The 25951-nt window shown below is 35.4% G+C and overlaps 3 protein-coding genes across 5 annotated transcripts in view; 2 read left to right on the top strand and 1 right to left on the bottom strand.

Annotated features, from left to right (window-relative positions):
* The first annotated feature begins 746 nt into the window (after nucleotides 1-746).
* Nucleotides 747-6098, top strand: LOC120419895 (uncharacterized). The gene is made up of 2 exons (XM_039582764.2): nucleotides 747-906; nucleotides 5752-6098. The coding sequence occupies exons 1-2, from the start codon at nucleotides 784-786 to the stop codon at nucleotides 6067-6069; spliced, it is 441 nt and encodes a 146-aa protein (XP_039438698.1). The 5' UTR covers nucleotides 747-783; the 3' UTR covers nucleotides 6070-6098.
* On the top strand, nucleotides 913-1738 carry LOC128092399 (uncharacterized). Its single transcript, XM_052706156.1, has 2 exons — nucleotides 913-1346; nucleotides 1403-1738. Exons 1-2 carry the CDS (start codon nucleotides 1217-1219, stop codon nucleotides 1573-1575), a joined length of 303 nt encoding a protein of 100 aa, XP_052562116.1. The 5' UTR covers nucleotides 913-1216; the 3' UTR covers nucleotides 1576-1738.
* A 589-nt stretch (nucleotides 6099-6687) lies between the features above and the next one.
* The window catches only part of LOC120419889 (ras-GEF domain-containing family member 1B-like), a 69992-nt gene continuing 50728 nt past the window's right edge, over nucleotides 6688-25951 (bottom strand). Inside the window, exons 2-7 of one of the 3 annotated variants that reach the window (XM_039582756.1) lie at nucleotides 21480-22516; nucleotides 21232-21282; nucleotides 20930-21166; nucleotides 7940-8731; nucleotides 7673-7875; nucleotides 6688-7613 (exon numbers count right to left, since the gene is read on the bottom strand). In XM_039582756.1, the coding sequence (XP_039438690.1) occupies nucleotides 7367-7613; nucleotides 7673-7875; nucleotides 7940-8731; nucleotides 20930-21166; nucleotides 21232-21282; nucleotides 21480-22493 (2544 nt within the window). In that variant the 5' untranslated portion in view covers nucleotides 22494-22516 and the 3' untranslated portion in view covers nucleotides 6688-7366. Of the gene's footprint in view, nucleotides 7614-7672; nucleotides 7876-7939; nucleotides 8732-20929; nucleotides 21167-21231; nucleotides 21283-21479; nucleotides 22542-25951 lie in introns of those variants that run through there. The other 2 variants (XM_052706155.1, XM_039582754.2) reach the window with 2 other exon arrangements.

The following is a 25951-nucleotide window of genomic DNA, read 5'->3' as shown; positions in this document are numbered from 1 at the left end:
ATAGCTGTATCTCGGCAATGATACAATCAAATGTCTTCAAATTTATTTTGATGAAAGTTGAGAATGCATATTTTAATGTCCTGAAGACAGATTAAAAAAAATAAGTTTATGCTCAAACCAACCTCTGAAATTTTTGCCGATTTACATGTATGTAACCCCTTAACTACTCGATTGACAGCTCGTCCACAGGGTGCACATACCGCACTCTTGAACCCGCACAGGGTACCGCATGCTCCATACAAAATTTCTAAAATTTGTATGGACATTTTGTTACGATGGGGGGAGGGGGTCTATAAATTCGATTTTTTCGTTACGTAATAAAAGAACGCTCCCTAAACTTGATTCAGAATGCATCAATCAAAAAATGGGGTTCTTTATGTGAAGCATTTTACATATCGTGATATTTTTCATTTAAATTTACTATTTCTAGACCCTGAATTCAGAACTATCATTGACAGTCATTGTCCCATAGTGAATGACATCATCTACGACCTTATCGAGAAATTAAAAGTGAGAGTGTGTGCGTGCAACATGGAGTTAAACTTTTCGAAGTGCCATGGAAACCTTCACAGCAACTGCACAGAAAGTTTAACTCCATTTTGCACACACTCTCACTTTTAATCGAGAAATTAAAAAGAGAGATGTGAGCCGGTAACATGGAGTGAAACTTTCTCAGCTGTCATGGAATCCTTCACAGCAGCTTGACAGAAAGTTTAACTCCATGTTGCACTTTTAATTTCTCGATTTCTCGATAATGTGTATCATTGTTATTTGTTGACATCTATGAAAAAAGTTGGTGAATTTCGGAGATTTCCGAATAAAATGGAAAACGACAACCCAGAACAGCAAGACGAGGTCAAAGTTTTTGAAAGTAGTTTTCAAAGGATTACAGAAGGCGTTGTGCAGGTAAAACATATTTGGCACCATCCACAAATGACATAGCATTTTGAAATCGAGACTTTAAACTGAGTCACTGTAGTAAATAGTAATATGGTTCATACTTCATTAGACTTTCGCGACTTTGGCGATTGACCACGCTCCATACATAATTTTTTTTTTGTATGAGCATTTGTCTACAACGGGGAGGGGTTGAGATTTCCAAAACAGAGTCTACGTGGTAAATGGGTGGTCCCCGTGGGAAATTAAGGATGTCATCGAGAAGTTGAAGAACAACAAAGCAGCTGGAAACGATGGTATCAAAGTGGAACTCAGCAAGATGGGCCTGGATAAGCTGAAGGCCCGTCAGCACAGCCTAATAGTCAAGGTTTGGGACACAGAACAAATACCGGTGCATTGGAAACAGGGAATCATATGCTCGGTCAACAAGAAGGGGAACCAGTTGGAATGTAAGAACTACCGAGCTATTACTATTATCAACGTGACCTACATAGTTTTTTCACAGATCATAATCAATCGCCTGTCAGCGCGAGCAAAGAATTATGTAAGGCTGCACCTTATCGGTTTCTTGGAGGAGAGATCGACGACGACCAATCCTCCAAAAAATGCCGCGAGTATCTGCACACCTCTTCATCAATTTCAAAGCTGCGTACGACTCCATTAATTCCATTGTATTAATTGCAAATAGCTATCGAAGATCAAGTACAAACATATATTTCCCGGGAAGCTCATAAGAATGCTGGAAATATCAATGAATGGACATTGTTGACAGAACGTTCGGGGACAGGTACAGTGTACCCGGTACACCGCCTTGAAGCGGGAAGCGGAGAAGGTTGAATTGCGGATGATTGCAAAAAACGGAATAAGATCGTGAATGGGAGATGGACCTCCCGACACCCAGTAAACTCAATCGGATCGTTTACGTACCGGCTGTTGAAACGGAATTCGTATACGATTCGAATTGAATTCCAATTGAGTTGACTTTTACTAGAAAAAGATGGCAAATCTAATGCAAACAAAACCGCAGCTGCCAGCTGACCTTTGAATGTGTTGGTAAGTCTTTGACTAGACAACAACATCGAATGGAGGAAGGAAAGAGAAGAACGAAAAACGATTATTTCGCGACCCGAATGAATGTTTGGTAGCAGAATGAGGGGGAGGGAGAAGGGTTGGGGGCGAGAGCAGCCTCAGAAAGCTGTGCAATCCGTCATCCCCGAAGACCAACATTTCGACGCAAACATTTAAAAAAGCATCATGTATAAACCGTGTGTTTTGAGAAAAACGCATTTGAATGTTGAGCATCACTTTTCAATTCCCATTTTGATATAAAAGCAAAAGAAAATGTTTTAATGATAACAAACGATGAAAAACATGACTTTTATTGATACTTGATCATCCACATTCAATAAAACATTATTTACGTCATTATATTTAAGAAAAACAAGCATAACTTTTTTTGAAATCACAAACGTCTATATCACCCTGCTGTTTTGATTCGTTTATCTTCTCTTTATCTCTTTATGCAAGTGGAGGAGAGTTTAGTTATGATTCGCTTTTCGTCGGCAAATATACATGGTGTCTTTTCCTAATGCTTTTTTTCCTCGCGAGATTCATGTTTTTTATTTGACAGGTTGACAGGGCTACATAAACAGGCACTGCTGATGCCAAAGGTATTGTTTATGTTACTTTATTTAAAATCATCACTAAACAGACTTTATTGAAGTAACATTTGCTCATTTTTGGTGGAGAGGTAGCTTATTAGGAGTACTTTCAGAATATGCAATAACCCAGAAAGTGTCAAAATGTACATGATGCCTTTTGAAATGTGTTCCTGAAAGGCATTTCACCTACAGATTGTCAATCTGTAATTTCACCGACTCACCGGGTGGGACGAGAGACGGGGAGTGAGGGCACCTCAGAAAAGTTTGCAGTCCTCACGCCCTTTCTCTTGTTTGACAACCACAGCTTGGCCTACGAGAGGCAACTGTTTGGCGAAAAGGCAGCAGGCGACGCTTTGTTGTTGCAGACACGTCCCAGGTGGGACGAGGGACGCGGAGTAAGGGCAACTTCGAAGAGTTGGGCAGTCCTCACCCCTTGCCTCACCCCCAACCTCAGAATATTCAAACGTCCCGTCCATCGAGAGTCAACTGTCGATGACGAGAAGACGATGCGCGCTTCTGTTGTTGCTCTGGTCCCTTTCTCTCTCTTGCTGCTCTGGTCCTCTTCTGCTACTGCTGCTGTTCTGGTCTCTCTGCTCTACTGCTGGTCTGGCAAGTCCGACGTGTGAGACGGGAATGATGTTCTGAAATCTGGCGCAGTTTCTTTTATGTGTTTTCGGCCCGCTACTTTCGCGACCGACACCGGTTTTCCCCTCAAAATAGGTACTTAACATTCCCGTCCGTGTTTGCGAAGCGCTCATTTCGCTTGCAAAATCTCTGCATTTTGAAAACATTTTAAAACATTGAATTGTTTCAATAGTTAAACTATTTTGCCAACATTGAAAATTTAATAACAAATTGCTGAATTTTTTTGAATCGAATGGAACCGAAATCGTGCCTATTCTACTTGAGGGATGGCAGTTATAAGGGAGCGTTCTTTTATTACGTAACGCAGTAGGGGGGGAGGGGGTGTCGGAGGCCGTGTTACGCTCCATACAAAATTTTTAAAATTTGTATGGAAATTTTGTTACGATGGGGGGGGGGGGAGGGGGTCTAAAAGTCCGATTTTTCGCGTTACGTAATAAAAGAACGCTCCCTAAAGCGTTTGACGGATGACGCAGTTTTCCATGGCCTTCGGTTGTTCGAGTGTTGAAAAGGAGCGGCCGTGACTGACTGGTTACGGTGTTCGCTTTGTAAGCGAATGGTCCTGGGTTCTAAATAACGTTTGAATCCGATTGGTGCAAATGTTCTTCAGGGCGGGGCTTGTCGATAAAAACAACAATAGCTATAGAAAACAAAATGTTCACAATTGGCTGACCTTAACCTACAAAGAATGCACTGCAAGATTTTTTTTTCTTAAATAATAATCAAATGTTGGTGCTTATGTAAAACATAAAATAAATTCTTGGCATCAACCAAGAAAATTACCTAGGTATAGAGAAATTAACTTACCTTAAAACGACTCTATTAAAAGGAAAACTGTGTGCTCCCAACTTTGTGGTCGTGTAATCAGTTGGAGTTATTGCAGTTATTTTTTTTTCAGTGTATAGAATATAAGTTATCTATATGTTGGACTAGCATTAAATTATTTAGCTTCAATATTTACAGTATGTATAAAAAGTATTTACACCCCTTGGGCACTATGCACATATTGTGATGAAACATCTAAACAATTTAATGTTGACAGAAACCTAGTACTACGTTTTGTTCAGAAACTCATGCCAGACATTTTGCTACAAAAAGCTCATGAAAAGATGATTTCTATAAAAAGTTATATAACAAATACTATTACGAAACTAAAAAAGGTGCAAAAAAAGTTTGTACACCTTTCGAAAAATTAACATAAATAATGTTATTTGTTGACAAATCACCATAAATCCAGTCTCCCAACTTCAAATAGGCATCCTTGACTGATTTATAAAATAATTTGGATTGAATATAAAGTTTACTAACAACTTAGTATAAAAGTTTATATAACTCTGGAAATTCTATATAAAACTTATCTAAACTTAATTTTGCAAACTTTTAATTCAACTAAATGTCAATATATTACCATATAATTGCTAAATAAACATTTTGGAGTGGGTATAACACCGTTTTGGGGGTATTTGTATCGATAGAATAGATTTTTCGTTGGAATTTCGTACCAACCCGGAATTACGTCGTCGGAAAATCCGCCGGCATCCGAACCGGTCCACAATTCTTAAGTCAACCTATGTGGCATCGGAAAGGGCATAAAATTTCCGATCTTTTGATACCCATACATCTAGGTTTTCTATAAAACCCACGATTTTATATACCTAGGTAAAAACGTTGTTATGGTTTTGTTTGAGCAATCTGCCAAAAATGTATGGAATTTCGTAATTTTTGTTCTCGTGGATCAAACTTACTTTTTGCCCAGGTATTTAAAAACGTGGGTTTTATAGAAAACCTAGATGTATGGGTATCAAAAGATCGGAAATTTTATGCCCTTTCCGATGCCACATAGGTTGACTTAAGAATTATGGACCGGTTCGAATGCCGGCGGATTTTCCGACGACGTAATTCCGGGTTGGTACGAAATTCCAACGAAAAATCTATTCTATCGATACAAATACCCCCAAAACGGTGTTATACCCACTCCAAAATATTTATTTAGCAATTCTATGGTAATATATTGACATTTAGTTGAATTAAAAGTTTGCAAAATTAAGTTTAGATAAGTTTTATATAGAATTTCCAGAGTTATATAAACTTTTATACTAAGTAGTTAGTAAACTTTATATTCAATCCAAATCATTTTTTTAATCAGTCAAGGATGCCTATTTGGAGTTAGGAGACTGGATTTATGGTGATTTGTCAACAAATAACATTATTTATGTTAATTTTTCGAAAGGTGTACAAACTTTTTTTGCACCTTTTTTATTTTCGTAATAGTATTTGTTATATAACTTTTTATAGAAATCATCTTTTCATGAGCTGTTTGTAGCAAAATGTTTGGCATGAGTTTCTGAACAAAACGTAGTACTAGGTTCCTGTCAAACTTTAAATTCTTTACATGTTTCATCACAAAATGTGCATAGTGCTCAAGGGGTGTAAATACTTTTTTTACATACTGTATAGGCTTAAAAAATCCGGAAGTCTGAACCAAATTTCCCGGGAAACGATAGAATACATTGACCAAACCAAACTAACTCACGTTTGCAATTTTATTTAGAACGGTTTCGCCGACGGTGTAGCGGACGGTCGGGAAACTCTCTACCAGCAGGACTTTGACCGCGGCTACAAGGAAGGATTCGCGATGGCCTTCACGCTGGGCTGCCACAAAGGATACGCCACGGGGACGCAGCAACACGGCACGACCGTTTGCACCGATTTGATCCTGAAGCAGGAAGCTTCCCGTGCCCATTGTCAGCTGTGCACGGATAAGACGCTGGAGGAGCGGATGTCGTTGGATAAGATCATTGCAGTTCAGCAGAAGCATAACGCCGGTGTGAAGGAGAAACTGGCCGAGCGGTACGGACTTTCAAGTTGACAATAAACGAATGATTTTTTGGATGTGTATTTAATACTTTTTCACTGATGATGATTGCGTTTATAATCATTTTTGTTTTTATTTTTGTATGGATTGTGTGAGAGCAGTATGTTTGTGTATAAAATACAATGGTTGTAATATCATCTAGAAATAAGTTGCAGCAGTTTTTTTTATACTTCCTTGTTAGTTGTTAATTTCCACCTTTCTAAGTAGTCAACTGGCATCAATAGCCGAATTTGAGTTCTGTTTGCCTTTGCGTTGTGTTTTCTAAATATCTTTGCGCGTTTGGTTTATGTGGTGTCAAAACTAGAGTGAACTAGGGGAAATTTAACTGTTTAGAATCTAATACAGAAGTTTGGCAAATTCTCGTGCATAGAGTAAAGCACGTGTAGCTAAGTGCTGATTTGAAAAATGAGGAAATGAGATAAAAACTAATTGAAAAAAATATTCCAAATTTGTATGATAACAGGAGATTCAATTCCATAAGCTTAATCGGACTAGTTGACTATTTCGGATGTGCTTGCTTGGCTCTCAAGTTGAAATGTAATACTTTTGAAAATTAAAGCTAAACCATGTACAGTTAAGAGGGACGTATACTGTAATAAATTATCCATACTGTACAAACAAAAACAAAGCTTTTTCACTTTTTGTAAATTATAAAGAATCAACAAATAAATACTTAACTTACTAAATACGGGGGGACGACGACGACGAACAAACAAAAAAACCAATCACAATATGACATGCTGTAAATAAAATCTGATCAGCCTTTCTTCATATTTCTGAAATACGCCTTCAAGTCTGCCTAAATTTTCACTGGGTGAACCTAGAACCTAAACATCATCGACAAGAAATAACCTGTGTAAAATACCTACACATCATGTACGGAATCCCGTACAACGCTAATTACTGATTCAATAGATTTGTTTCCGGTTGTTTTTTTCTTTTGTATCCTTGCAAGATGCATTCTGTTTTGCATGTTCCGCTAACGTGACTTCTTTTTAGTATTGCTTAACACTAGGGAAGAGGTGTTTGCCCTCGTACGTGTATAAAATATCTAAAATTTGTTGTCAATAAATGCAGTGTAAGTGAAAGATTACCTCCATCCTTTATCTTGTGTGTTTATGTATTTTATGCCTTAAAACTCAGAATGTTCTTACTACGAACCGTTTGAGAAATGTATACGGTATGGTCAAGCGAAAATCAAATCGACGGTCTGGGCTAAAACCATCCGCAAGCGTTGTTGTGCAAAACTGAACATTTTCGTTAAAGGTCATGACTGAACCTAGAGATCCGTTTAGTTGTTGTAATGTTCGTGCTTTAGCGATTTGTAGCGGTCCTTTTCGGCGCTGTTTTCCGGTGGTTCACAGTCGAACGAAGCCATCGCGAGTGTGTTCTCGTTCAAAATACTGTTGGTCTGTAGGAACATGATGATCTTGGGGTTCTTCTCGTACGGACACGACACCTGCTTCCAGCCAATAAACTCGTTGACCTGCTTAGCCAGTTGCCAGAACTTTTCAAAGTTTATATGGCCGTTTGGAAGTCTGAAATTTGAGAGAAATGGTTAACAAGATATCGCTACAAGTGTCTCTTTAAATCTCACTTATTGGAGCATCCCTCGTTGAGAAAGTACAAATCCTTGACTAGTAAGCTGAAGAATGGAATGACAATCCGCTGGCGCTCGTCCGTGGCCCCTTCCGAGCGCCACATGGCCGCCTTCAACGTTGACCGGTAGCTGCTGAAATTGCTCGTCGGATCCATCTGGTGCTCGAGAATCGAAAACTTTGCCGACTGGATTTTCGCCCACTGAAATATAGAACATCATCATTCAGTAACACGCCTCACAACTATATCCGAATCTGAATCTCACCGTTTTCTTGAGCCGCGCGATCGGCGACATGTTTAGCCCAGCGATGATGGCCATCAGCGTGTTAAAGTTCCCAATGTTGAACGATTCCCGCGCCGTCTCGATCCAGTACTCGATGACGCGCGCGCGCTGCTTCTTCTTCGAGTGTTTGCAGATTTCCGTCGCGACAATGTACGACAGCCGGTTGAACCACTGCACGTACGACTCGAGATTGCGCGTCTTCTTCATGTCCTTGATGGACGTGTCCACGTTGGGGTTTTCTTTGGCGAACGCTTGTACAAACTCCTCCGGCCCGATGTACGACAGCCGTTCCAGCTCGATGTGCGTCAGCTGGTGCGCCAACACGGACGGACTCGGACACAGGTCCGTAATGTCCGGCGTCGATAGGGTTGAGCTTATCGATGAAATGCTGTTGACCGACGAGGTCGACGAGGAAGTGTGGTGGTGAATCGACGAGGATGACTTTTCCGTGGATTGATGGAAACTGTTGCTGCTGCTCCGGGAGTCCGCCCGACCCCCACCGGACTTTATATCACATTCCTTCGAACCTTCGACGTTGATTTTGTCCAGAAATTCCTCGTACTTTTCTAGGGTTTTGAGCCTTTGTAGTAGATTCTGCAGCAGGGTTGAAACTTCCGTGCGAAGCTTGCTGTCGATGTTGATGCACTTCTGCGTCATTAGGCGCACGTGTTGCATTACGCGTTCATCACGAAAATCGTACGGAAATGTCTCGATCCACTCGGAGAGTAGCTGGACAAAGTTGCACGCAAATTGGCTCAGACTTTGTGCTTTTTGCTGGAAATATATAAATAATAGGCGTTAGTGGCTACGAACTAAAAAATGGTTATCTGTGTTGAATGAGTTAAGTTTCATCAGGATCCTTATTCTTTTTTTTTTTTTGGGAGAGCTCGGAATCCAAGTCAAGATTGTGCTGCCGTGGGACCCGAACGGCAACATCGGCCCCAAGGAGCTGCTGTCGGACAACGTGGAAATGGTGGAGCCCAAGGACGAGATCATGTACAACACGCCCGGCAGCGAACCCAAGAACAAGCCGTCGGCGCTGAAGTTGGGAGCCGGTCGAACCGTCGAGGTAGTTGAATCCGTCATAAGTTGAAGCTGAGAAGGATTCTGGCCGTTCAATGTCAAAGATAATATTAGTGTGATAAGTTGATACGAGTTCAAGACCCACAATCTGTCCCTCTCAGCTAACGATAAATGAGCCGGATGGTGGTCCGATCAGAAAAAAATACAAATGTTTGCGTCATATAACTAAATAAAATAAATGAAATTTTCATCAACCAACATTGTCCAGATCGCAAAATTTAATAGAGTGGATTTTCCGAAAAAATGTGCCGTTCTAGAGCTTTGGAAGAATTGTTGGAAATGGGAAGGAGCAACTTTTAACTTGGTTAAAAATGAGTGTGGTTCACCATTAGGGTGTTTTAAAAAATGTATTTTTTCAAGAATATTTTAGGGTTTTTTGTCTACTATAGAGTTGTTGGGCTTGTTATTCCAAGAAACGTTGTCGAAAACTCCAAAATGTTATCTAGCAATCTACGCTTACTACGACTAAATTTAAAGAAAGGATCTGAAAAAAAACCTTAAAAGTCTGTTTTTTAGCGTAGTCTTTCAGGGTTAAATTTTAGAGAAAAGTGATGTTCAGGGCACTTTTAGAGCTCTCAAAAACAAACATTTTTGTAAGTCAATTTGGGCTTCAAGGTCAACCATTTTGAGATAAATAAAAATAATCAATTTTTAAAAAAATTGTTCGTTCAACAGCTTTGCCTTGGCGTTCTCTATTGCTAGATTCCTACTCGAAACAAGTTTTCCGAAGGTTTGAAACAGTGAGACAATCCAAACATTTTTTTACACCTATGCTCCCATACACCCCGGGATTCGAACTGACGACCTTTGGATTTTGAGTCCAATTGACGATCAGCGACTCTACCGAGGCAGGCTTTTCCCAGGAAGACGATTCCTACACCAGGACTGAGCTAAGGACCTAACGTCCTGACCTCTAGGTTAGACCGGGGCCAACATTTACTTTCCCGTCTGACAAAAGGCGTGATCAGACAAATCTCGTCTCAAATAATGCCACCGGGCCAATTGGGGTGTGAGAAAACTCTTACCACAGATCCCGAACATTTTAAAACTTAACCTTAGTTTTCAACCAAGCCAAAAATTGCCCCTTCCCATTAGCAACAATTCTTCTGAAGACACCAAATTGTACCATTTTTCGTAAAATCAATTTTCCACTTAATTTTGCGATCAGAACGGAACATTCCTAATCGATGCGACATGAATGCCGAATATTACAATTATATTTATTTATTTTGATATTATTAAACATTGTGTTTGTTTACATCGCTGATGTAAACAGAATATAACGTCACTACTACATGTATGCACTATTGACGTCATGACTAATACATGAAAATTTCAATGATCATCATCGTTCCAATACACTCACATCGCACTAACACATTGACATTGGTGATGATGAGGCGTTTCACCTTAAAAATATTTATTTGGCTTCTTGTTTACACATTTTTGGGCCAGGATTAATCTTTTAATCTTTTTTTTCTTTTCCTCAAAGTTGCCGCAATGTTGGACAGTGCTTGACTTTTTTGTTACTTGAAGTGGATTACTTTCATCGTTGCTGATGTCGATGCTGATGTGTGTTGTGGCTGTATTTTCAATTCTTTCCAAAAAAGAGAGATCGGGAGTGTTATCGTTGGTGAACTTCTTTTCTGGCTTTGATGTCTTCATGGTGTTTTCTTCATCTTCTTCCTCTGATATGGTGTTGTTGATGTTTTTTGTGACGTTGCATTTTTGTCCCGCGTGTAATTTTTGCGAACAATAGCGGCACGTTTTGACTTGTTCTTTATGAACAATATACGCCGATAATCCCTCGATCTGGACGAATGAGGGTATCGGCTGTTTAATTTTCATCCGCACGACTCTAACCCCGTTCGGGATACCGGGAAAGAAGTCGCGCCAAACCTCGTTGTGGATTGAAATTATCTCCCCGAATTGTTGAAGGTGGTCTTCGATGATTCGATTCGGCATACGAGGTGGTAGATCGTGGACTTTCACCTCGATGGCACCATCCTCGACGTAGATAGGAATCAGGAACCGCTTCTTCGCATGCACGATGAAGTGCTTAGAATTGTGGTCCCTGGCGATAGCAAATGCTTGCTCTGGCGTTGTTGTCTCGATGATGACCTGGTTCCTCGACACGTTCACCTGCAGGTTACGTACCGATGACAGGTCCAGCTTGATCTGCTGCTGCAGGAAGTTTTGGATTGTCCCCAGTTCTGGTACCACAGGCATGACATTGAAGTCAAAAACCAGGGAGTTCTGGCGAAATGTTTTCATTTCGATCGGCGTTAAAAACGAACGACCTTGGGCCGAAACCGTCTCACAAAGGATAACGAACTAGGCGCGAGCGCAAAATGCGACCGCTCTGGCTGAGTATAGAATAGCGACTGTCCCTTATTCTTTTTTTTCGAGTTCGATGCCCCTAAACTAAATTAGTTAGAGCGATAAGGTGCCTATTGAATGACCGAAAAATGTTCTAAATATATAATTACACGAAAATTCTTGATTTTCTAGCTTTTCAATTTACAAAAAGGCATTTACAATGCTTTCATTGAAATACTCTCTGCGAGTGGGATACAAACGGTTAGTTGTTGGGTCGTGCTTGAACTGTGTGTATCATGGTGTCGATCCAAATCCCAACATAAAATTCCCTGACTTTTCCCTGACCTCTCCAGACCACCAATTTTTTTATTTTCTATTTTTTACTAACATATTGTTTGGAGCGTTTTTATGGTTCCATGCAATTGCCTTTTTGAATATTGAAAATTTAAGATATTAATAAAATTCAATGACTTATTATTTTATTTTTTTAACGATGGATTCTGCAAAAACTTTAAAACTTTTTTTTTATTTTGTCAATCATTTTTTTCTTATCGAACATCCAAAATGAGCAACCATAAAATTGCCCTATGTTTTTTTTTATCTGTTGATGCCATTTTAAATGTTGCCCTTTACCAAAAAATTAGAGTTTTTTTAATAAGTCCTATAAACATATGAAACACAATAGCTTACAGGACCTTTAAAAAAACTGTAGAAATAATTAATAATTACAATTGTTGCAAATTTTTCCAAAAAAAAAAACAACTGAAAATTTGAATTAAAGTAAGAGTCATGTTTAATTTTAAAATTGTTGTCTTTTGCGGAAGTTTCAAACAAATTAAGCCGATGCCATTTTTGATTGTGTTTTTATAAAAAAAAAAACTAGAGGTTTTGAAGACAAAAACTTGCAAAAAATAAAAAATTCACCTTAAATGTAATCAATGTAATTTTGTAGAACCTTAAGAAATATTAAAACAAAACTGAAAAACTAAGAAAAATATACAATTAAATGCAAATTTTTCAAGTACATGTTTACGGTTTTAAAAAAGATCTAGGTCTTTTTCAAAAATGATTGTATTTAAAGTAAACGGTTTTCTGGATATTTGAAGAAAACATCTACTTAAATAATTTTACAAAAAAAAATGCTATAAAACTAAAAAAAAATGGTTTCTACCTTGACCAGAGCCTACAGACGATCATTCACACGATCAATACATTTTATAAAATTGAAAAAAAAAACAAAAAAAAAAACAAAACAGATCCTGCTCGATTTTTTCAAAAAGTCATTATTTATCAAACTTAGATATTTGGGTGTTTTGGAATAGATTCCAAATTTAAACTCGATCTGACCACGGGAACTCTTCCTAGTAACCCCTTGAATGATGTTTGGGGAAAATATGTGAAATGTAGTTGTACAATCCCTATGAAATCTCGGATGCTGGGAACAACATTTCCGAAGAGACCATATTTTATAAATTCTTGAACTTTCAAATTCCTTTATTCAGAATTGTTACGGAGAAATCGAAAAAAAATCCGCTCCATCCCAAAACCCAATCCACGTAAAATCCGAGTCATTTTAAGAAAAATATTATTGCGACAAATATACAAAAGAGTTTCATAATAAATTCAATTTTGTAATCTCAGAACGCAGAATCTTGAAATGCTGAAAATGTATTTTTGATAGGATTAGGTAACTAAAGGAAAAAGCCAAAACAAACATTTTGGTAAAAAAATAAATAAAAAATTTCAACATTTAGGAATTTAGATCTAAAAACTCAATGAAATCTTGATAAAACGTTACTTAATTCACCGGAAGGTGGTTGCTGCCTTCCTCCTAAAAGCCTTGCAACCACACACTACGAAAGCTTTGGCTAACGCTTACTTAGAAAGACACTATACATCTGAGTGCTGCCATCTAGGTATGATAAATTTAATGAACCATTTGAAAGCACTGCAGTGTTTGTGTGCGTGCACTGAGCGTAAAGTTCCAACAGCTATCCGCCGGAGCTTTCAAATTATGTAAATAATGACCCTTTTTAGTATCAACCAAAACAGTTTTTCGAACATATCTTTTAAAGTACTGCACCAAGCCGGATGAAATTTAAAAAAAGACTTAAAGAACCTGAAGGCAAATCCAAAAACATAGATCCGGACAAAATCGGTCGAGCCAGTTCCGAGAAAAGTGAGTGAGAAAAAAAATTCTACGTCCATCCACACGCACAGACATTTGCTCAGAATTTGATTCTGAGTCGATATGTATACGTAAAGGTATATCTGGGAGGTTTATTTAAAAAGTTCAATTTTTGAGTGATTTTATAGCCTTGCCTCAGTGAGGTGAGGAAGGCAAAAATAATAAAATTTAAAAATTGTAATAAATTCTCGATCTGAGGCAGACATGCATCGGCACTATGAGCTCTTTCTAACGGCACTCAGCTTGTTCTAGATGGCATTTTCGTTTAAAGCAATGTTATGTTTGTTGCTAGGTTAAAATCTCTTGGTTTTGGCTTGAATAATGTGTAGAAAACATTGGTTCATTGGAAAACCCGATTTTAGCTATATTTTCATGTAAATGTTCTCTTAAGCTCTCAAGAAGAACTTCTTAAGAATTTAAGAATATAAGAATTTAAGAATTTAAAAATTTAAGAATCTAAGAATTTAAGAATTTAAGAATTTAAGAATTTAAGAATTTAAGAATTTAAGAATTTAAGAATTTAAGAATTTAAGAATTTAAGAATTTAAGAATTTAAGAATTTAAGAATTTAAGAATTTAAGAATTTAAGAATTTAAGAATTTAAGAATTTAAGAATTTAAGAATTTAAGAATTTAAGAATTTAAGAATTTAAGAATTTAAGAATTTAAGAATTTAAGAATTTAAGAATTTAAGAATTTAAGAATTTAAGAATTTAAGAATTTAAGAATTTAAGAATTTAAGAATTTAAGAATTTAAGAATTTAAGAATTTAAGAATTTAAGAATTTAAGAATTTAAGAATTTAAGAATTTAAGAATTTAAGAATTTAAGAATTTAAGAATTTAAGAATTTAAGAATTTAAGAATTTAAGAATTTAAGAATTTAAGAATTTAAGAATTTAAGAATTTAAGAATTTAAGAATTTAAGAATTTAAGAATTTAAGAATTTAAGAATTTAAGAATTTAAGAATTTAAGAATTTAAGAATTTAAGAATTTAAGAATTTAAGAATTTAAGAATTTAAGAATTTAAGAATTTAAGAATTTAAGAATTTAAGAATTTAAGAATTTAAGAATTTAAGAATTTAAGAATTTAAGAATTTAAGAATTTAAGAATTTAAGAATTTAAGAATTTAAGAATTTAAGAATTTAAGAATTTAAGAATTTAAGAATTTAAGAATTTAAGAATTTAAGAATTTAAGAATTTAAGAATTTAAGAATTTAAGAATTTAAGAATTTAAGAATTTAAGAATTTAAGAATTTAAGAATTTAAGAATTTAAGAATTTAAGAATTTAAGAATTTAAGAATTTAAGAATTTAAGAATTTAAGAATTTAAGAATTTAAGAATTTAAGAATTTAAGAATTTAAGAATTTAAGAATTTAAGAATTTAAGAATTTAAGAATTTAAGAATTTAAGAATTTAAGAATTTAAGAATTTAAGAATTTAAGAATTTAAGAATTTAAGAATTTAAGAATTTAAGAATTTAAGAATTTAAGAATTTAAGAATTTAAGAATTTAAGAATTTAAGAATTTAAGAATTTAAGAATTTAAGAATTTAAGAATTTAAGAATTTAAGAATTTAAGAATTTAAGAATTTAAGAATTTAAGAATTTAAGAATTTAAGAATTTAAGAATTTAAGAATTTAAGAATTTAAGAATTTAAGAATTTAAGAATTTAAGAATTTAAGAATTTAAGAATTTAAGAATTTAAGAATTTAAGAATTTAAGAATTTAAGAATTTAAGAATTTAAGAATTTAAGAATTTAAGAATTTAAGAATTTAAGAATTTAAGAATTTAAGAATTTAAGAATTTAAGAATTTAAGAATTTAAGAATTTAAGAATTTAAGAATTTAAGAATTTAAGAATTTAAGAATTTAAGAATTTAAGAATTTAAGAATTTAAGAATTTAAGAATTTAAGAATTTAAGAATTTAAGAATTTAAGAATTTAAGAATTTAAGAATTTAAGAATTTAAGAATTTAAGAATTTAAGAATTTAAGAATTTAAGAATTTAAGAATTTAAGAATTTAAGAATTTAAGAATTTAAGAATTTAAGAATTTAAGAATTTAAGAATTTAAGAATTTAAGAATTTAAGAATTTAAGAATTTAAGAATTTAAGAATTTAAGAATTTAAGAATTTAAGAATTTAAGAATTTAAGAATTTAAGAATTTAAGAATTTAAGAATTTAAGAATTTAAGAATTTAAGAATTTAAGAATTTAAGAATTTAAGAATTTAAGAATTTAAGAATTTAAGAATTTAAGAATTTAAGAATTTAAGAATTTAAGAATTTAAGAATTTAAGAATTTAAGAATTTAAGAATTTAAGAATTTAAGAATTTAAGAATTTAAGAATTTAAGAATTTAAGAATTTAAGAATTTAAGAATTTAAGAATTTAAGAATTTAAGAATTTAAGAATTTAGATTCAGATTCAGATTCTTTTAATTTTATTTTTAATATGAATTAATTTTTTTGGGTTTTTTAATACTACTTTTCCTAATTTTATTTCCTGATTTCTGAATAATCAAATTTTGAATGTTGGAGCTGCAATATGTTTAGGTTTATCGAATGATTTGGATTTGATTTGGATTTCCGTTTTTGAATGTTTTGATTTTTTTATTTTTCTTCAAGAATGTTCAAATTTGAAAAAAAATATTTCTACTGGTTGAGTCCCATCTAAAATTCAAAGGCGGAGAAGCTTCTGTTATGTCCAATCAAGCTCATATTTCGGATAGAAGCACAGTACATCTACTGGAATATGACCAATAATAATTTTTGTTACATCCAAATGTCTGCATCTTCAGGAAAAGTTTGAAATATGATTAAGATTCACAAGATTAAAATTGAATGTATCTAGTATAAAAGAATAACAATAATGGATAAAAAACATTACTCAAAACTTTAAAGAAATTAAATATTCTGAGTCAGTATGTTTAAAAATGAGATGAGTGTAGTCCGTAACAACCCTGTTTTTCCATAAATTTTTATTTTATTTCTTTAATTCTTGAATTTAATTCTTTAATTTTTAATTCCATTTCACCACCACTATTTTGCTTCCATTTTAGACTACACAAAATTAGACTACTTTGGATCATTTTTAAATCAGTTCAGTTTAATTTTGAGAAAAATAAAAATTTAGATAACGAATACTGCCGTTCTAGGCATAATTGTCCCATGTCATTTTTGACGATTCTTACTTTTTATCATTTTTAAGTTTAGTTTTACGTATACTTTCAGAAAAATACATAAAATCTAGTGCTTTGTTCAGAAAATCATTGAAAACAACACCAAGTCTGTTTGTCCCATCGTTGAACTTTTACGCATAATTGTCCCACCAAGTATTTTCTATCACGAAATTATGAGTTTTACGAAGAATGTAATCTTATTTTTCTGTTGACCTGCAAGAGAATTACAAATAAGGGTGATAAAATTCTATCCGGGGTGATTAGGGACATATAGGGCGAGCAGGGACCCATGGGACAATTATGCGTAGAAACATAGAAATCGATCGAAAAATTTTAATCGCGTTTTTCTCAGTTCGACGTCGTCGTGCTATCTTGTCGCACCCGCCATTTTGACGTTCCGAGAAAAACGCGTTTTAATGTTTGACCTTGAATATACAAAAACGAGAGCACGCAATGTAAACAATAACAAACACTTTTTGTTTGGCTGACCATTCTGTGCATTGTCCCAAAGTTTGGTTGAAGTTGGTTGCTGGAGTCCCGAGTTATAATTACAAATGTTTACGGTAGTCTAGCTTGTACGTGCGACAAACGCATCCTGACTTTCCTGGCCTGAAATCCCTTTGGCCTTTTGTCGCACTTACATCAATTTTCATGGAGTGACAAGATAGCACGACAAGATTGAAACTACTTTCATATGTAAAGTGACAAAAATGCACGGAGTTTTTTCGGTTTTTGTTGAATATCTCAGGATTGAAATCGAATTTTGGGGATCTGTGAAGGTCAAAAGGTGAGGCATTGTTAGCTGCACAAAATGGCGTTCTTAACTCAATTTGGCCCAAAATGCACGTACGACAAGTTAGCACGATGGCGACGAGTTGTCCTTTTTTGAACATGGGACAATTATGCGTAGAACGGCAGAATACTAAAGTGAAATTTTCTAACCTTACATTTTTTTTAGAATTTCAGAATAAGAATTTAAAAAAATTAAGAAATCAACATTTCCAAAATACAAGAATTTCAAAAAATTTAAAATTTAGAATCTTTATGCTTTAGAATTTTAGTTTTTTTTTTAATTTTCATATGTTCGAATTTTTTAACTATTGATTTTTTAAATCATTCAATTTTTTTGACAAAATGTATGATTTTCTCTATGGTCCCTATATGCTAAGCAAACGACCAATTTTAGAACAAATCTCTGAGGATGCTGCCTCATATTGTCTCACCCTGTGTGCGCTAGTAATTTGTAATTTTCAGTTGAACGGAAATCCAAATCAAATCCAAATCATTCGATTTTTAAACCTAAACATATTGCAAACAAGCTACGCGCTTTTCATCGTGACCCTTTTCTTAAGCATTTTTATATGGAGTTCTGCGTTCCTTCCGGACTGACCAATATAAAAAAAAATATTATTATAAGGGTCATTCCTTCCCAAGTGACCACGCGTCCAACATCGACCTTCACCAATTCTGCTCATATTTGGCATGGGGGTTGTTTTTGCCCCAAAAACAAAGAATCCAAAGTTTGGTGACATTTGGTCCACCCCCGCGCCCATGGCACCCCCCTCTTTTTCTGAGATTTTTGAAAAACCTCATTTTTAAAATGCATTTTTCTAAGAGAAAAGTTTACAAAACGTGAACTTTTGAGTATGCATATTTGAAGATTTTTTGACGTAGAATCGAATGGCGTACTCAAAATTTACGTACAGTGTTGCCAGATATGAAAATTTTGCGCTTTAAGTTTTAAAATACATTTTTAACCCTTTGGACGAGCACTTACGGGAAAATTGACAATTGCATTCGATTTCTGAGAGTTTTTTACATTAAATTCAATCAAAACCTCAGGGTAAAATGAATATTTTTTTTGAGATATCACATTTTTAAGTTGGAAAGCTCTGTATTGCACAGCAAATGTTTTACTTAACCATCAATTTTCAACAGTACATTGCGTGAGAGCATAGTAGGCCTTGAAATTTGAATATTCTTTTTTTCAATTTCTTAACGGAAGCAAGTGAATGTCCCAAAATTGAATTTATATATGTATGTATTGTATGCATGTATGTACTTATGTATGTAAGTATTGTATGTATGCATTTGAACCCCCGTCTTGGCAGGACTTGGCGTGGTTCACGGATATAAGAAAATGACAAAATGTTTAATTTCGAGCGCTTCAACAGGAATTTTCTAGTTTTATTGCCCCAGAAGCTAATCTTATAATATGAGCTTATTTGGTTAGGGTTGGTGGGTCCAATTTTTACTAGAAGGATTTTTGGATTTTTTTGCCAAAATTTAAAAACATGCTCAAAAATTAACCCATATATTTTTTTCGGGATCAATTCCTAGCGCTTTGCGATGTTCTACAAAGTTGTTCCCTGGATAAAATATTTAAGAATTTTGACAATAAGAAAATTTTATAGCATTTTGGGAAACTTTGTCGAAGAAGATGTTAAAAGTGAAAATTCCCCATAGTAAATTAATTAAAGTTCCATTCTAACTTCAGGTCAAAACTGGACCCACTAAACATTAACCAAATGGGCTAATATTATCAGGCTAGCTTCTGGGGCCATAAAATTAGAAAATTCCTGTTGAAGCGCTCGTAATTAAACATTTTGTCATTTTCTTATATCCGTGAACCACGCCAAGTCCTGCCAAGACGGGGGTTCAAATCCATACTTACAATACTAACATAAATACATAAATACATACATGCATACAATACATACATATATAAATTCAATTTTGGGACATTCACTTGCTTCCGTTAAGAAATTGAAAAAAGAATATTTTAATTTCAAGGCCTGCTATGCTCTCACGCAATGTACTGTTGAAAATTGATGGTTAAGTAAAACATTTGCTGTGCAATACAGAGCTTTCCAACTTAAAAATGTGATATCTCAAAAAAAATATTCATTTTACCCTGAGGTTTTGATTGAATTTAATGTAAAAAACTCTCAGCAATCGAATGAAATTGTCAGTTTTCCCGTAAGTGCTCGTCCAAAGGGTTAAAAATGCATTTTAAAACTTAAAGCGCAAAATTTTCATATCTGGCAACACTGTACGTAAATTTTGAGTACGCCATTCGATTCTACGTCAAAAAATCTTCAAATATGCATACTCAAAAGTTCACGTTTTGTAAACTTTTCTCTTAGCAAAATGCATTTTAAAAATGAGGTTTTTCAAAAATCTCAGAAAAAGAGGGGGGTGCCACGGGTGCGAGGGTGGACCAAATGTCACCAAACTTTGGATTCTTTGTTTTTGGGGCAAAAACAACCCCCATGCCAAATATGAGCAGAATTGGTGAAGGTCGATGTTGGACGCGTGGTCACTTGGGAAGGAATGACCCATAAATGTTGCAAAGTTTGGCCAGGAAGACATTCAAATACATCATCAAGGGCGAATTTTCAAAAAGAAATTAAATTTTGTAGTAAAATTTTTAAGATCATCGATATTCCCTGACCCAGCTTAAAATTCCCTGACTTTCCCTGACTTTTCCAGGTCAAATAAAATTCCCTGACAATTCCAGGTTTTCCCTGACTTTTCCAGAAATCGACACCATGTGTATAAAACCACCGTTCGAATACAAAGGGCTGTGCTGCGTATTGTTTCAACCCATCCGTTGTGCACATTATTTTTCGTCCAGCAGAAACGTGAACTTGTTTTTGATGTCCCCGAAGTCCCCGAAGTAGTGAAAACACAAAGAACTAAGATCCCGGAGAACCGATGTGACCAAGCCACTTAATCAAAGAATAAAGTTATTTTTCTAACCGCCGGTGTTGTTCCAATACTCGAAGTTCACGTCCGTGTTAGGGAAGCGCACATTTTCCTTGCATGTTCAAAACATATGGAAAAGAAAAAGATAAAGTTTAATAGAAAAATATTTCTCGAAACGAAGGGTGCAAAAATTTGATTTTGGTTTCGCTGAACGAAGCTACTATACTACAAGCTATGATATATCTTTCGAAATCTCGAAATATGAAATATTGCGTAAAATTTTGATCACACACATGCACACAGACAGCATTTGTTCAGTTTTCGATCCGCGTCGATAATTATACATGAAGGTCGGTCTCCGAGCATTTAATTTAGTTCAGTTAGGAAGGCAAAACATAAAACTAGGTTTTTTTTTCTGAACTCTATATGTGTTGTCTGTTTGAGAACATATTATAACGATTATTAACAGCATATTTAAGTCCAAGTTCGTACCTGATTCACGACTCCGTTGTTGTTATTATTGCTGAGATACACGCCCAGCTGCTGCTGGTGGTGGCAGATATCGCACACTTGCTGCAGCAGTTCGTGCGGCTTTATGAACAGTCGCGTGCTTAGCAGAAACGCAAACAGGTACGACTGGTCCGGGTAGTACTCGTCCGTCGGAACCATGTGTTTGATGAGCGTCTCCAACGTGCCCGAAATCAAATTTCCGTCCCGATACACCAGACACTGCGAAAAAATAAAGAGTTAAGGCTAAGTACTTAATCGACTCTTTGGCACGCCGCTTCACTTACATTCTCGTCGTTGAGACTTGGATCGTCCGTGCTGTTTGTGCTGGCGTCATTCTGGAAATTGAAAAGAGTTTTTTTTAATTTGCATGATTTATAATGAGTTTTTCAGATGTTAGAAGATTGAATGTTTAATTAAGTTTATTAGCAGTTTCACCCTGGATTGACCGTGTCGTAATTACATCTTGTTAGTATTCTTTAGTTAATAACTTAAACAAATGTTGCTGGCTAAGGCTAAGGGATAGATCAAATACCGTTCGGACGTGTCGCTGTGGCCTACTGCGAATCAGCAGCGTCGTGCGGTTGCACTTTTTCTGCGGCGCATCATTCCGAACGATGACAGCGGCAAAGTCAGGTTCATCGCCGTGAAATGAAGTAGGCGGTGAGAATTCGCACCCAAACGACGAGTCCGTCTGCATGGAGTTGGTGGTGTTGGTCTTGGAGATGTCGTTAAAGGGATAGTACTCATGGCCTACTCCGCCTCCGCCGCCGATTCCGCTGCTGTAGACGGAAGTGAGAGTGACCTCGTCGTTTCCGGAATCGCAGCTCACACTCTGCTTGTTTGGCGACAGTTTTGTAGACGACGTGGACTTTAGGTTAGTCTTACGCGGCTGGGTGGGCGTAATCTGGCAGACAAAGTTGTCGTACGAAGCGTTCGAGACGTTGCTGACGGGCCTCGAGGATGAATAGTTGGATTCGGATGAGGTGGAAGATTCGGTGCAGGTTGAGTTTTGGCGCGTTGGCTGGGATGGAACGTTTTCACAGGAAGATTCATTAGCAGCTACTAAGTACAGTTCGTCTCTGAGCTTATTCGAGAGCATATCGTCCACGGTGCTGGCGTTGATAAATTGTTGCTTCTTCTTTTTCAACCGGGCCACAGGCTCCCAGATTTCACTGGAAGTGCTCGTGTAATAGTTGTTCTCTTTTGTCTCACACGACCGTTCGTCCAATATCCGGCCATTGCGAGCGATCGTAATGTCCTCGGTTGTCACGGTACTCGTTTTCACGCTGAGCGAAGTTTCAAGCTGTACCGGTTGGCGCAATACTCCTGCTCGAAACAGCAGCTGATTGAGCATTTCGCACGAGGGAATTTCGCCAGCGATTAGGGCCTTTTTGATGGCGTTGCCATCGGAGCCCTCTAGGGTGACCGGAACGCCATTGATGAGCAGCACTTCCTCCTCGCGAATCGTTTGAGTCTTTTCGCAATCCACCACCTGGATGTTGGTGCCCAGCATAGATTCTACTGTTTTGAGGATTTCATCGTCCATAGCTCTTGGGTCGCCGCGGTGCTCTAAAGGAGAAATGGTGAACATGATCTGGGTTAAAAACATAAATTTGTGTTTTAAATGCTTGCCACACGAGTACCACTTGAATGTCCCTCAAGACATTGAACGAGTTTAAAAAAGTTAAAAACAGTTTAATCAATATTATTTTAAATAATAATTAATCATCGACATTAAGTTTAATCTATTTCAATCCTTTCAAAATTATTCATAAGAATATTTGGTCAATAAATTCCAAAATCCGTCTTTTCCATTCCTACTGCGCAAAGTTAACCGCAAAGATGATTCATTGAAATGGATTTATATTGGATACAAATATAAAAAGTAGCAACTCAAATTTGAATTTACAGTGGAAGAAACGAAGGGAATTTCGCACAAATTTTGAATAAAAACGGTTGCGGGTCGGATGCTTCAACAAAGCTCTTGCACAAAATTTTGAAGTTTTTGATTTGTTTCTGTGAGAACAGTCTCAAAACAAACAATGTTAGTACCGTCAACTGGGGCGAATTGGGACAGCAGTTCTAATCATCCCAAGTAACATTTTTAAACCAACTAGCCACCACCAAGTTTTATTGAGGTTTTATTGTAGCATCTTGATTGCTTAATAGTTTTATTTGGGCATTCACCTGAACCAACAAGCAAGAGCTAATTAATAGGTTCTAACAGGGTTTTATGCCTCGGACATAAAACCGGGTGGAAATAAAAGCCGACTGGCTTTCAATAAGGTTTTATGAAAGTTTTAATAGAAGCTTGAAAACCTGATGGCAATGTCATGCCAAACGGTTTTATCGCATGCTTTGTTAAAACCTAGGGTGTTGTAGCTGTCAAGTGCCATTAGGCATGCAAAAAGCTCACTTAAACCCATAAGCTCCTAACAGAGCATTTATCGCGGCCAAATAGCAGTGCATAAATATGGCGCTAAACGCGTGCTCTGATTGAAAAAATGAAAAACTGAAAAATTTTATTTAAATTTGATGAAAACACACATTTATGCTGAATTTCTGGTATGATTAATATAGCGATAGATGTTTAAAAATATTTTCAACATTTTTTTCAAAGAATTGCAATAAAATATTTTGTAACATCAAACAGTATGATTACAAAATATTGATTTTTGATGAAGCGAGTTGAATTTTTTGGCTCTATCTCCCCTACATTTATCAATAAAATTTCAACCGCAGCTGAATTTAAGCCATCAATTGCGAGAAATAAGCTTTCAAATTATTTGGATTACCTCTAATATCTATTATTTATCATCGCCATTTTTGACAACCATCTACATAATTTCATTTGGCAAGACGAAGACCAAAATAAAACCTATTTGGCATAAAACGTTTGAATACGTATGAAATGTCATTTTTCCATAACTCCTGACTAGGTTTTAACAAAGGTTTTATCAAGGCTTTGAGGATGTTGTTAGGATTCAGTTGTAAAGCCTTGAACTCCTATGTAGGTTTTATAAATAGGCCGTAACAACCTTTTGCGGAGGTCCTTTTGGGTTTTAAGTGGGGTTTATCAAGGTTCTGGGGAGTTTGTTACGACTAAGGGGTTTTAATGTTGGTTTTGGCTGATAGGTTTTATAGCGGTTGTGACAGCTTTGATAAAGCCTAAAATGTTACTTGGGATGTTATAGCACAATATTTTTATTTTTCTGGTTGGTTTCGGATAGAACAGACTCAACCAAATGTGTACATCCATTTCCAAATTTAAAATCATTAAATGCTCTTAACACTGCTGTCCCTATTCAGATTGTAGTCCCAATTCGCCCCAGATGACGGTACACTGTTTTCGGGTTGGCAAGTTACTAGATAAAACATATATTTAACATTACGGAAAATTAAAAAAAATGTATTACGTGATCTACTTTACTCTTCATGCCTTTTGATTTTTTAAGTGTTTTTTACTGTCAGAATTTTTAATTGCAATATTTAATTTTTTTATGCTCTTCTAAATTATCTTATTATTTAAATAAATATATGGTATTTTAACCATTAGTGGACCCCCTGGTAGAGCCGAAACACATTTTTCACAAATTTTCAATATTTAAAGCACTTTTTCATAACCCTTTGTACAAAACAATGAATTCTGAAGTCTTTTGAACAGTTTAGACTATTTGTTTCATCAGTTATTTGGTTTTGAGCAGAAAAATAGCCATTTATTTTTGCCTGTTATGGACCCTCCTTTTCTTATAGTGGACCTGGGTCCATAATCCGATTGTAGACCCGGGACCACTATAGGAAAAGAAAGGAAATTTAACCGATATTTAATGTTTTGATGCATGGTGTAGGTCTAATGATAGATATAATGCATAAAAGATGGATTTTGATCACTTTCCATCATAAATAAATATGTTTTTTTTTTAACAAGTTTTGCTTTAAACAACAAAATAACCTAACAGACATTTAAACACATTTATTTCCGAAAAAGATAAGAGAAAACGATTCAAAAACCATGTAAACATAAAAATAATAAAAAAAGTAATTTGGAAGCAAATTTTTCCAAATTCATTACATAAATGGTTGACCGTAACTAAACAATAGATTTGTTTACAGTTGCTGATTAATTACAAATTCTTACGGCTTCAGCATTTTTGGTACTTTTAACATGAAAACAGCTAAATTTATACTCATAATTAAAAAAAAATGCGTTTAGGTTGATAAAAACAAGCATTCATTGTATGTTTAAGAGAAACTTATGCATAAATAAACAATTTTCTTCATTTTTGAAGGTTAAATTAACAGTGGTCCACTTTTGGAAAAGTTTGGATTTTCGTTATCCTATATTGGATCCCCTTAATTTTTGCTTGAAAATGAGCAGTACTTTGCTTTATTTTAGTAAAGTTCATTAAACTTACATTATTTCGACTTGCTGAAGTTGGATAATCCGTCAAAAAATGATTGGATAGTTCATTCAATCATAAAATAGAAATGCAGTTTTGTTGTGAAAATGCTAGTGGCCATGGCTGATTTCAGATGCCGAACTCAAAACACTTATTTTGGTGAAAAGGACAACTCAATGTCAGTCAACATTGTTTTAAATGATGCTGAACATGCCAAATGAAAATTTGTAGACAACACCACGCTTGAAATTGTGATTTTATTGAATTTTTCATCAAAAACCTTTCAGAGGGTCCACTATAGGAAAGGGGTCCATTAATGGATAACGTACCCTATTTTAACAGGGTTTTTGAATTCTATTTTTTAACGAATTTATACAAATTATTGAAGTACTTGATGAAACATTCAATTCCATTTTGTTACTTCCACACTCATAATAGCGCCAATTTATTCCGGCTGACGGTTCTAATTTAATTTCACTCAACTTCCACCACCTGCTACACAGGGCCAGTAGGTGGTGAGCCTACGGAAATTAATTCAGCATTTTGTTTTGTAGAAGGTTTGTTTTGCTTTATATCCTCACATTTCAACTCCAACTCCTCTCTA

Source organism: Culex pipiens, chromosome 1 (assembly GCF_016801865.2).
Source record: "Culex pipiens pallens isolate TS chromosome 1, TS_CPP_V2, whole genome shotgun sequence".
NCBI lineage: Eukaryota > Metazoa > Arthropoda > Insecta > Diptera > Culicidae > Culex > Culex pipiens.
The sequence above is the reverse complement of the archived record's forward strand: the minus strand, read 5'-3'. Positions and strand labels throughout refer to the sequence as shown.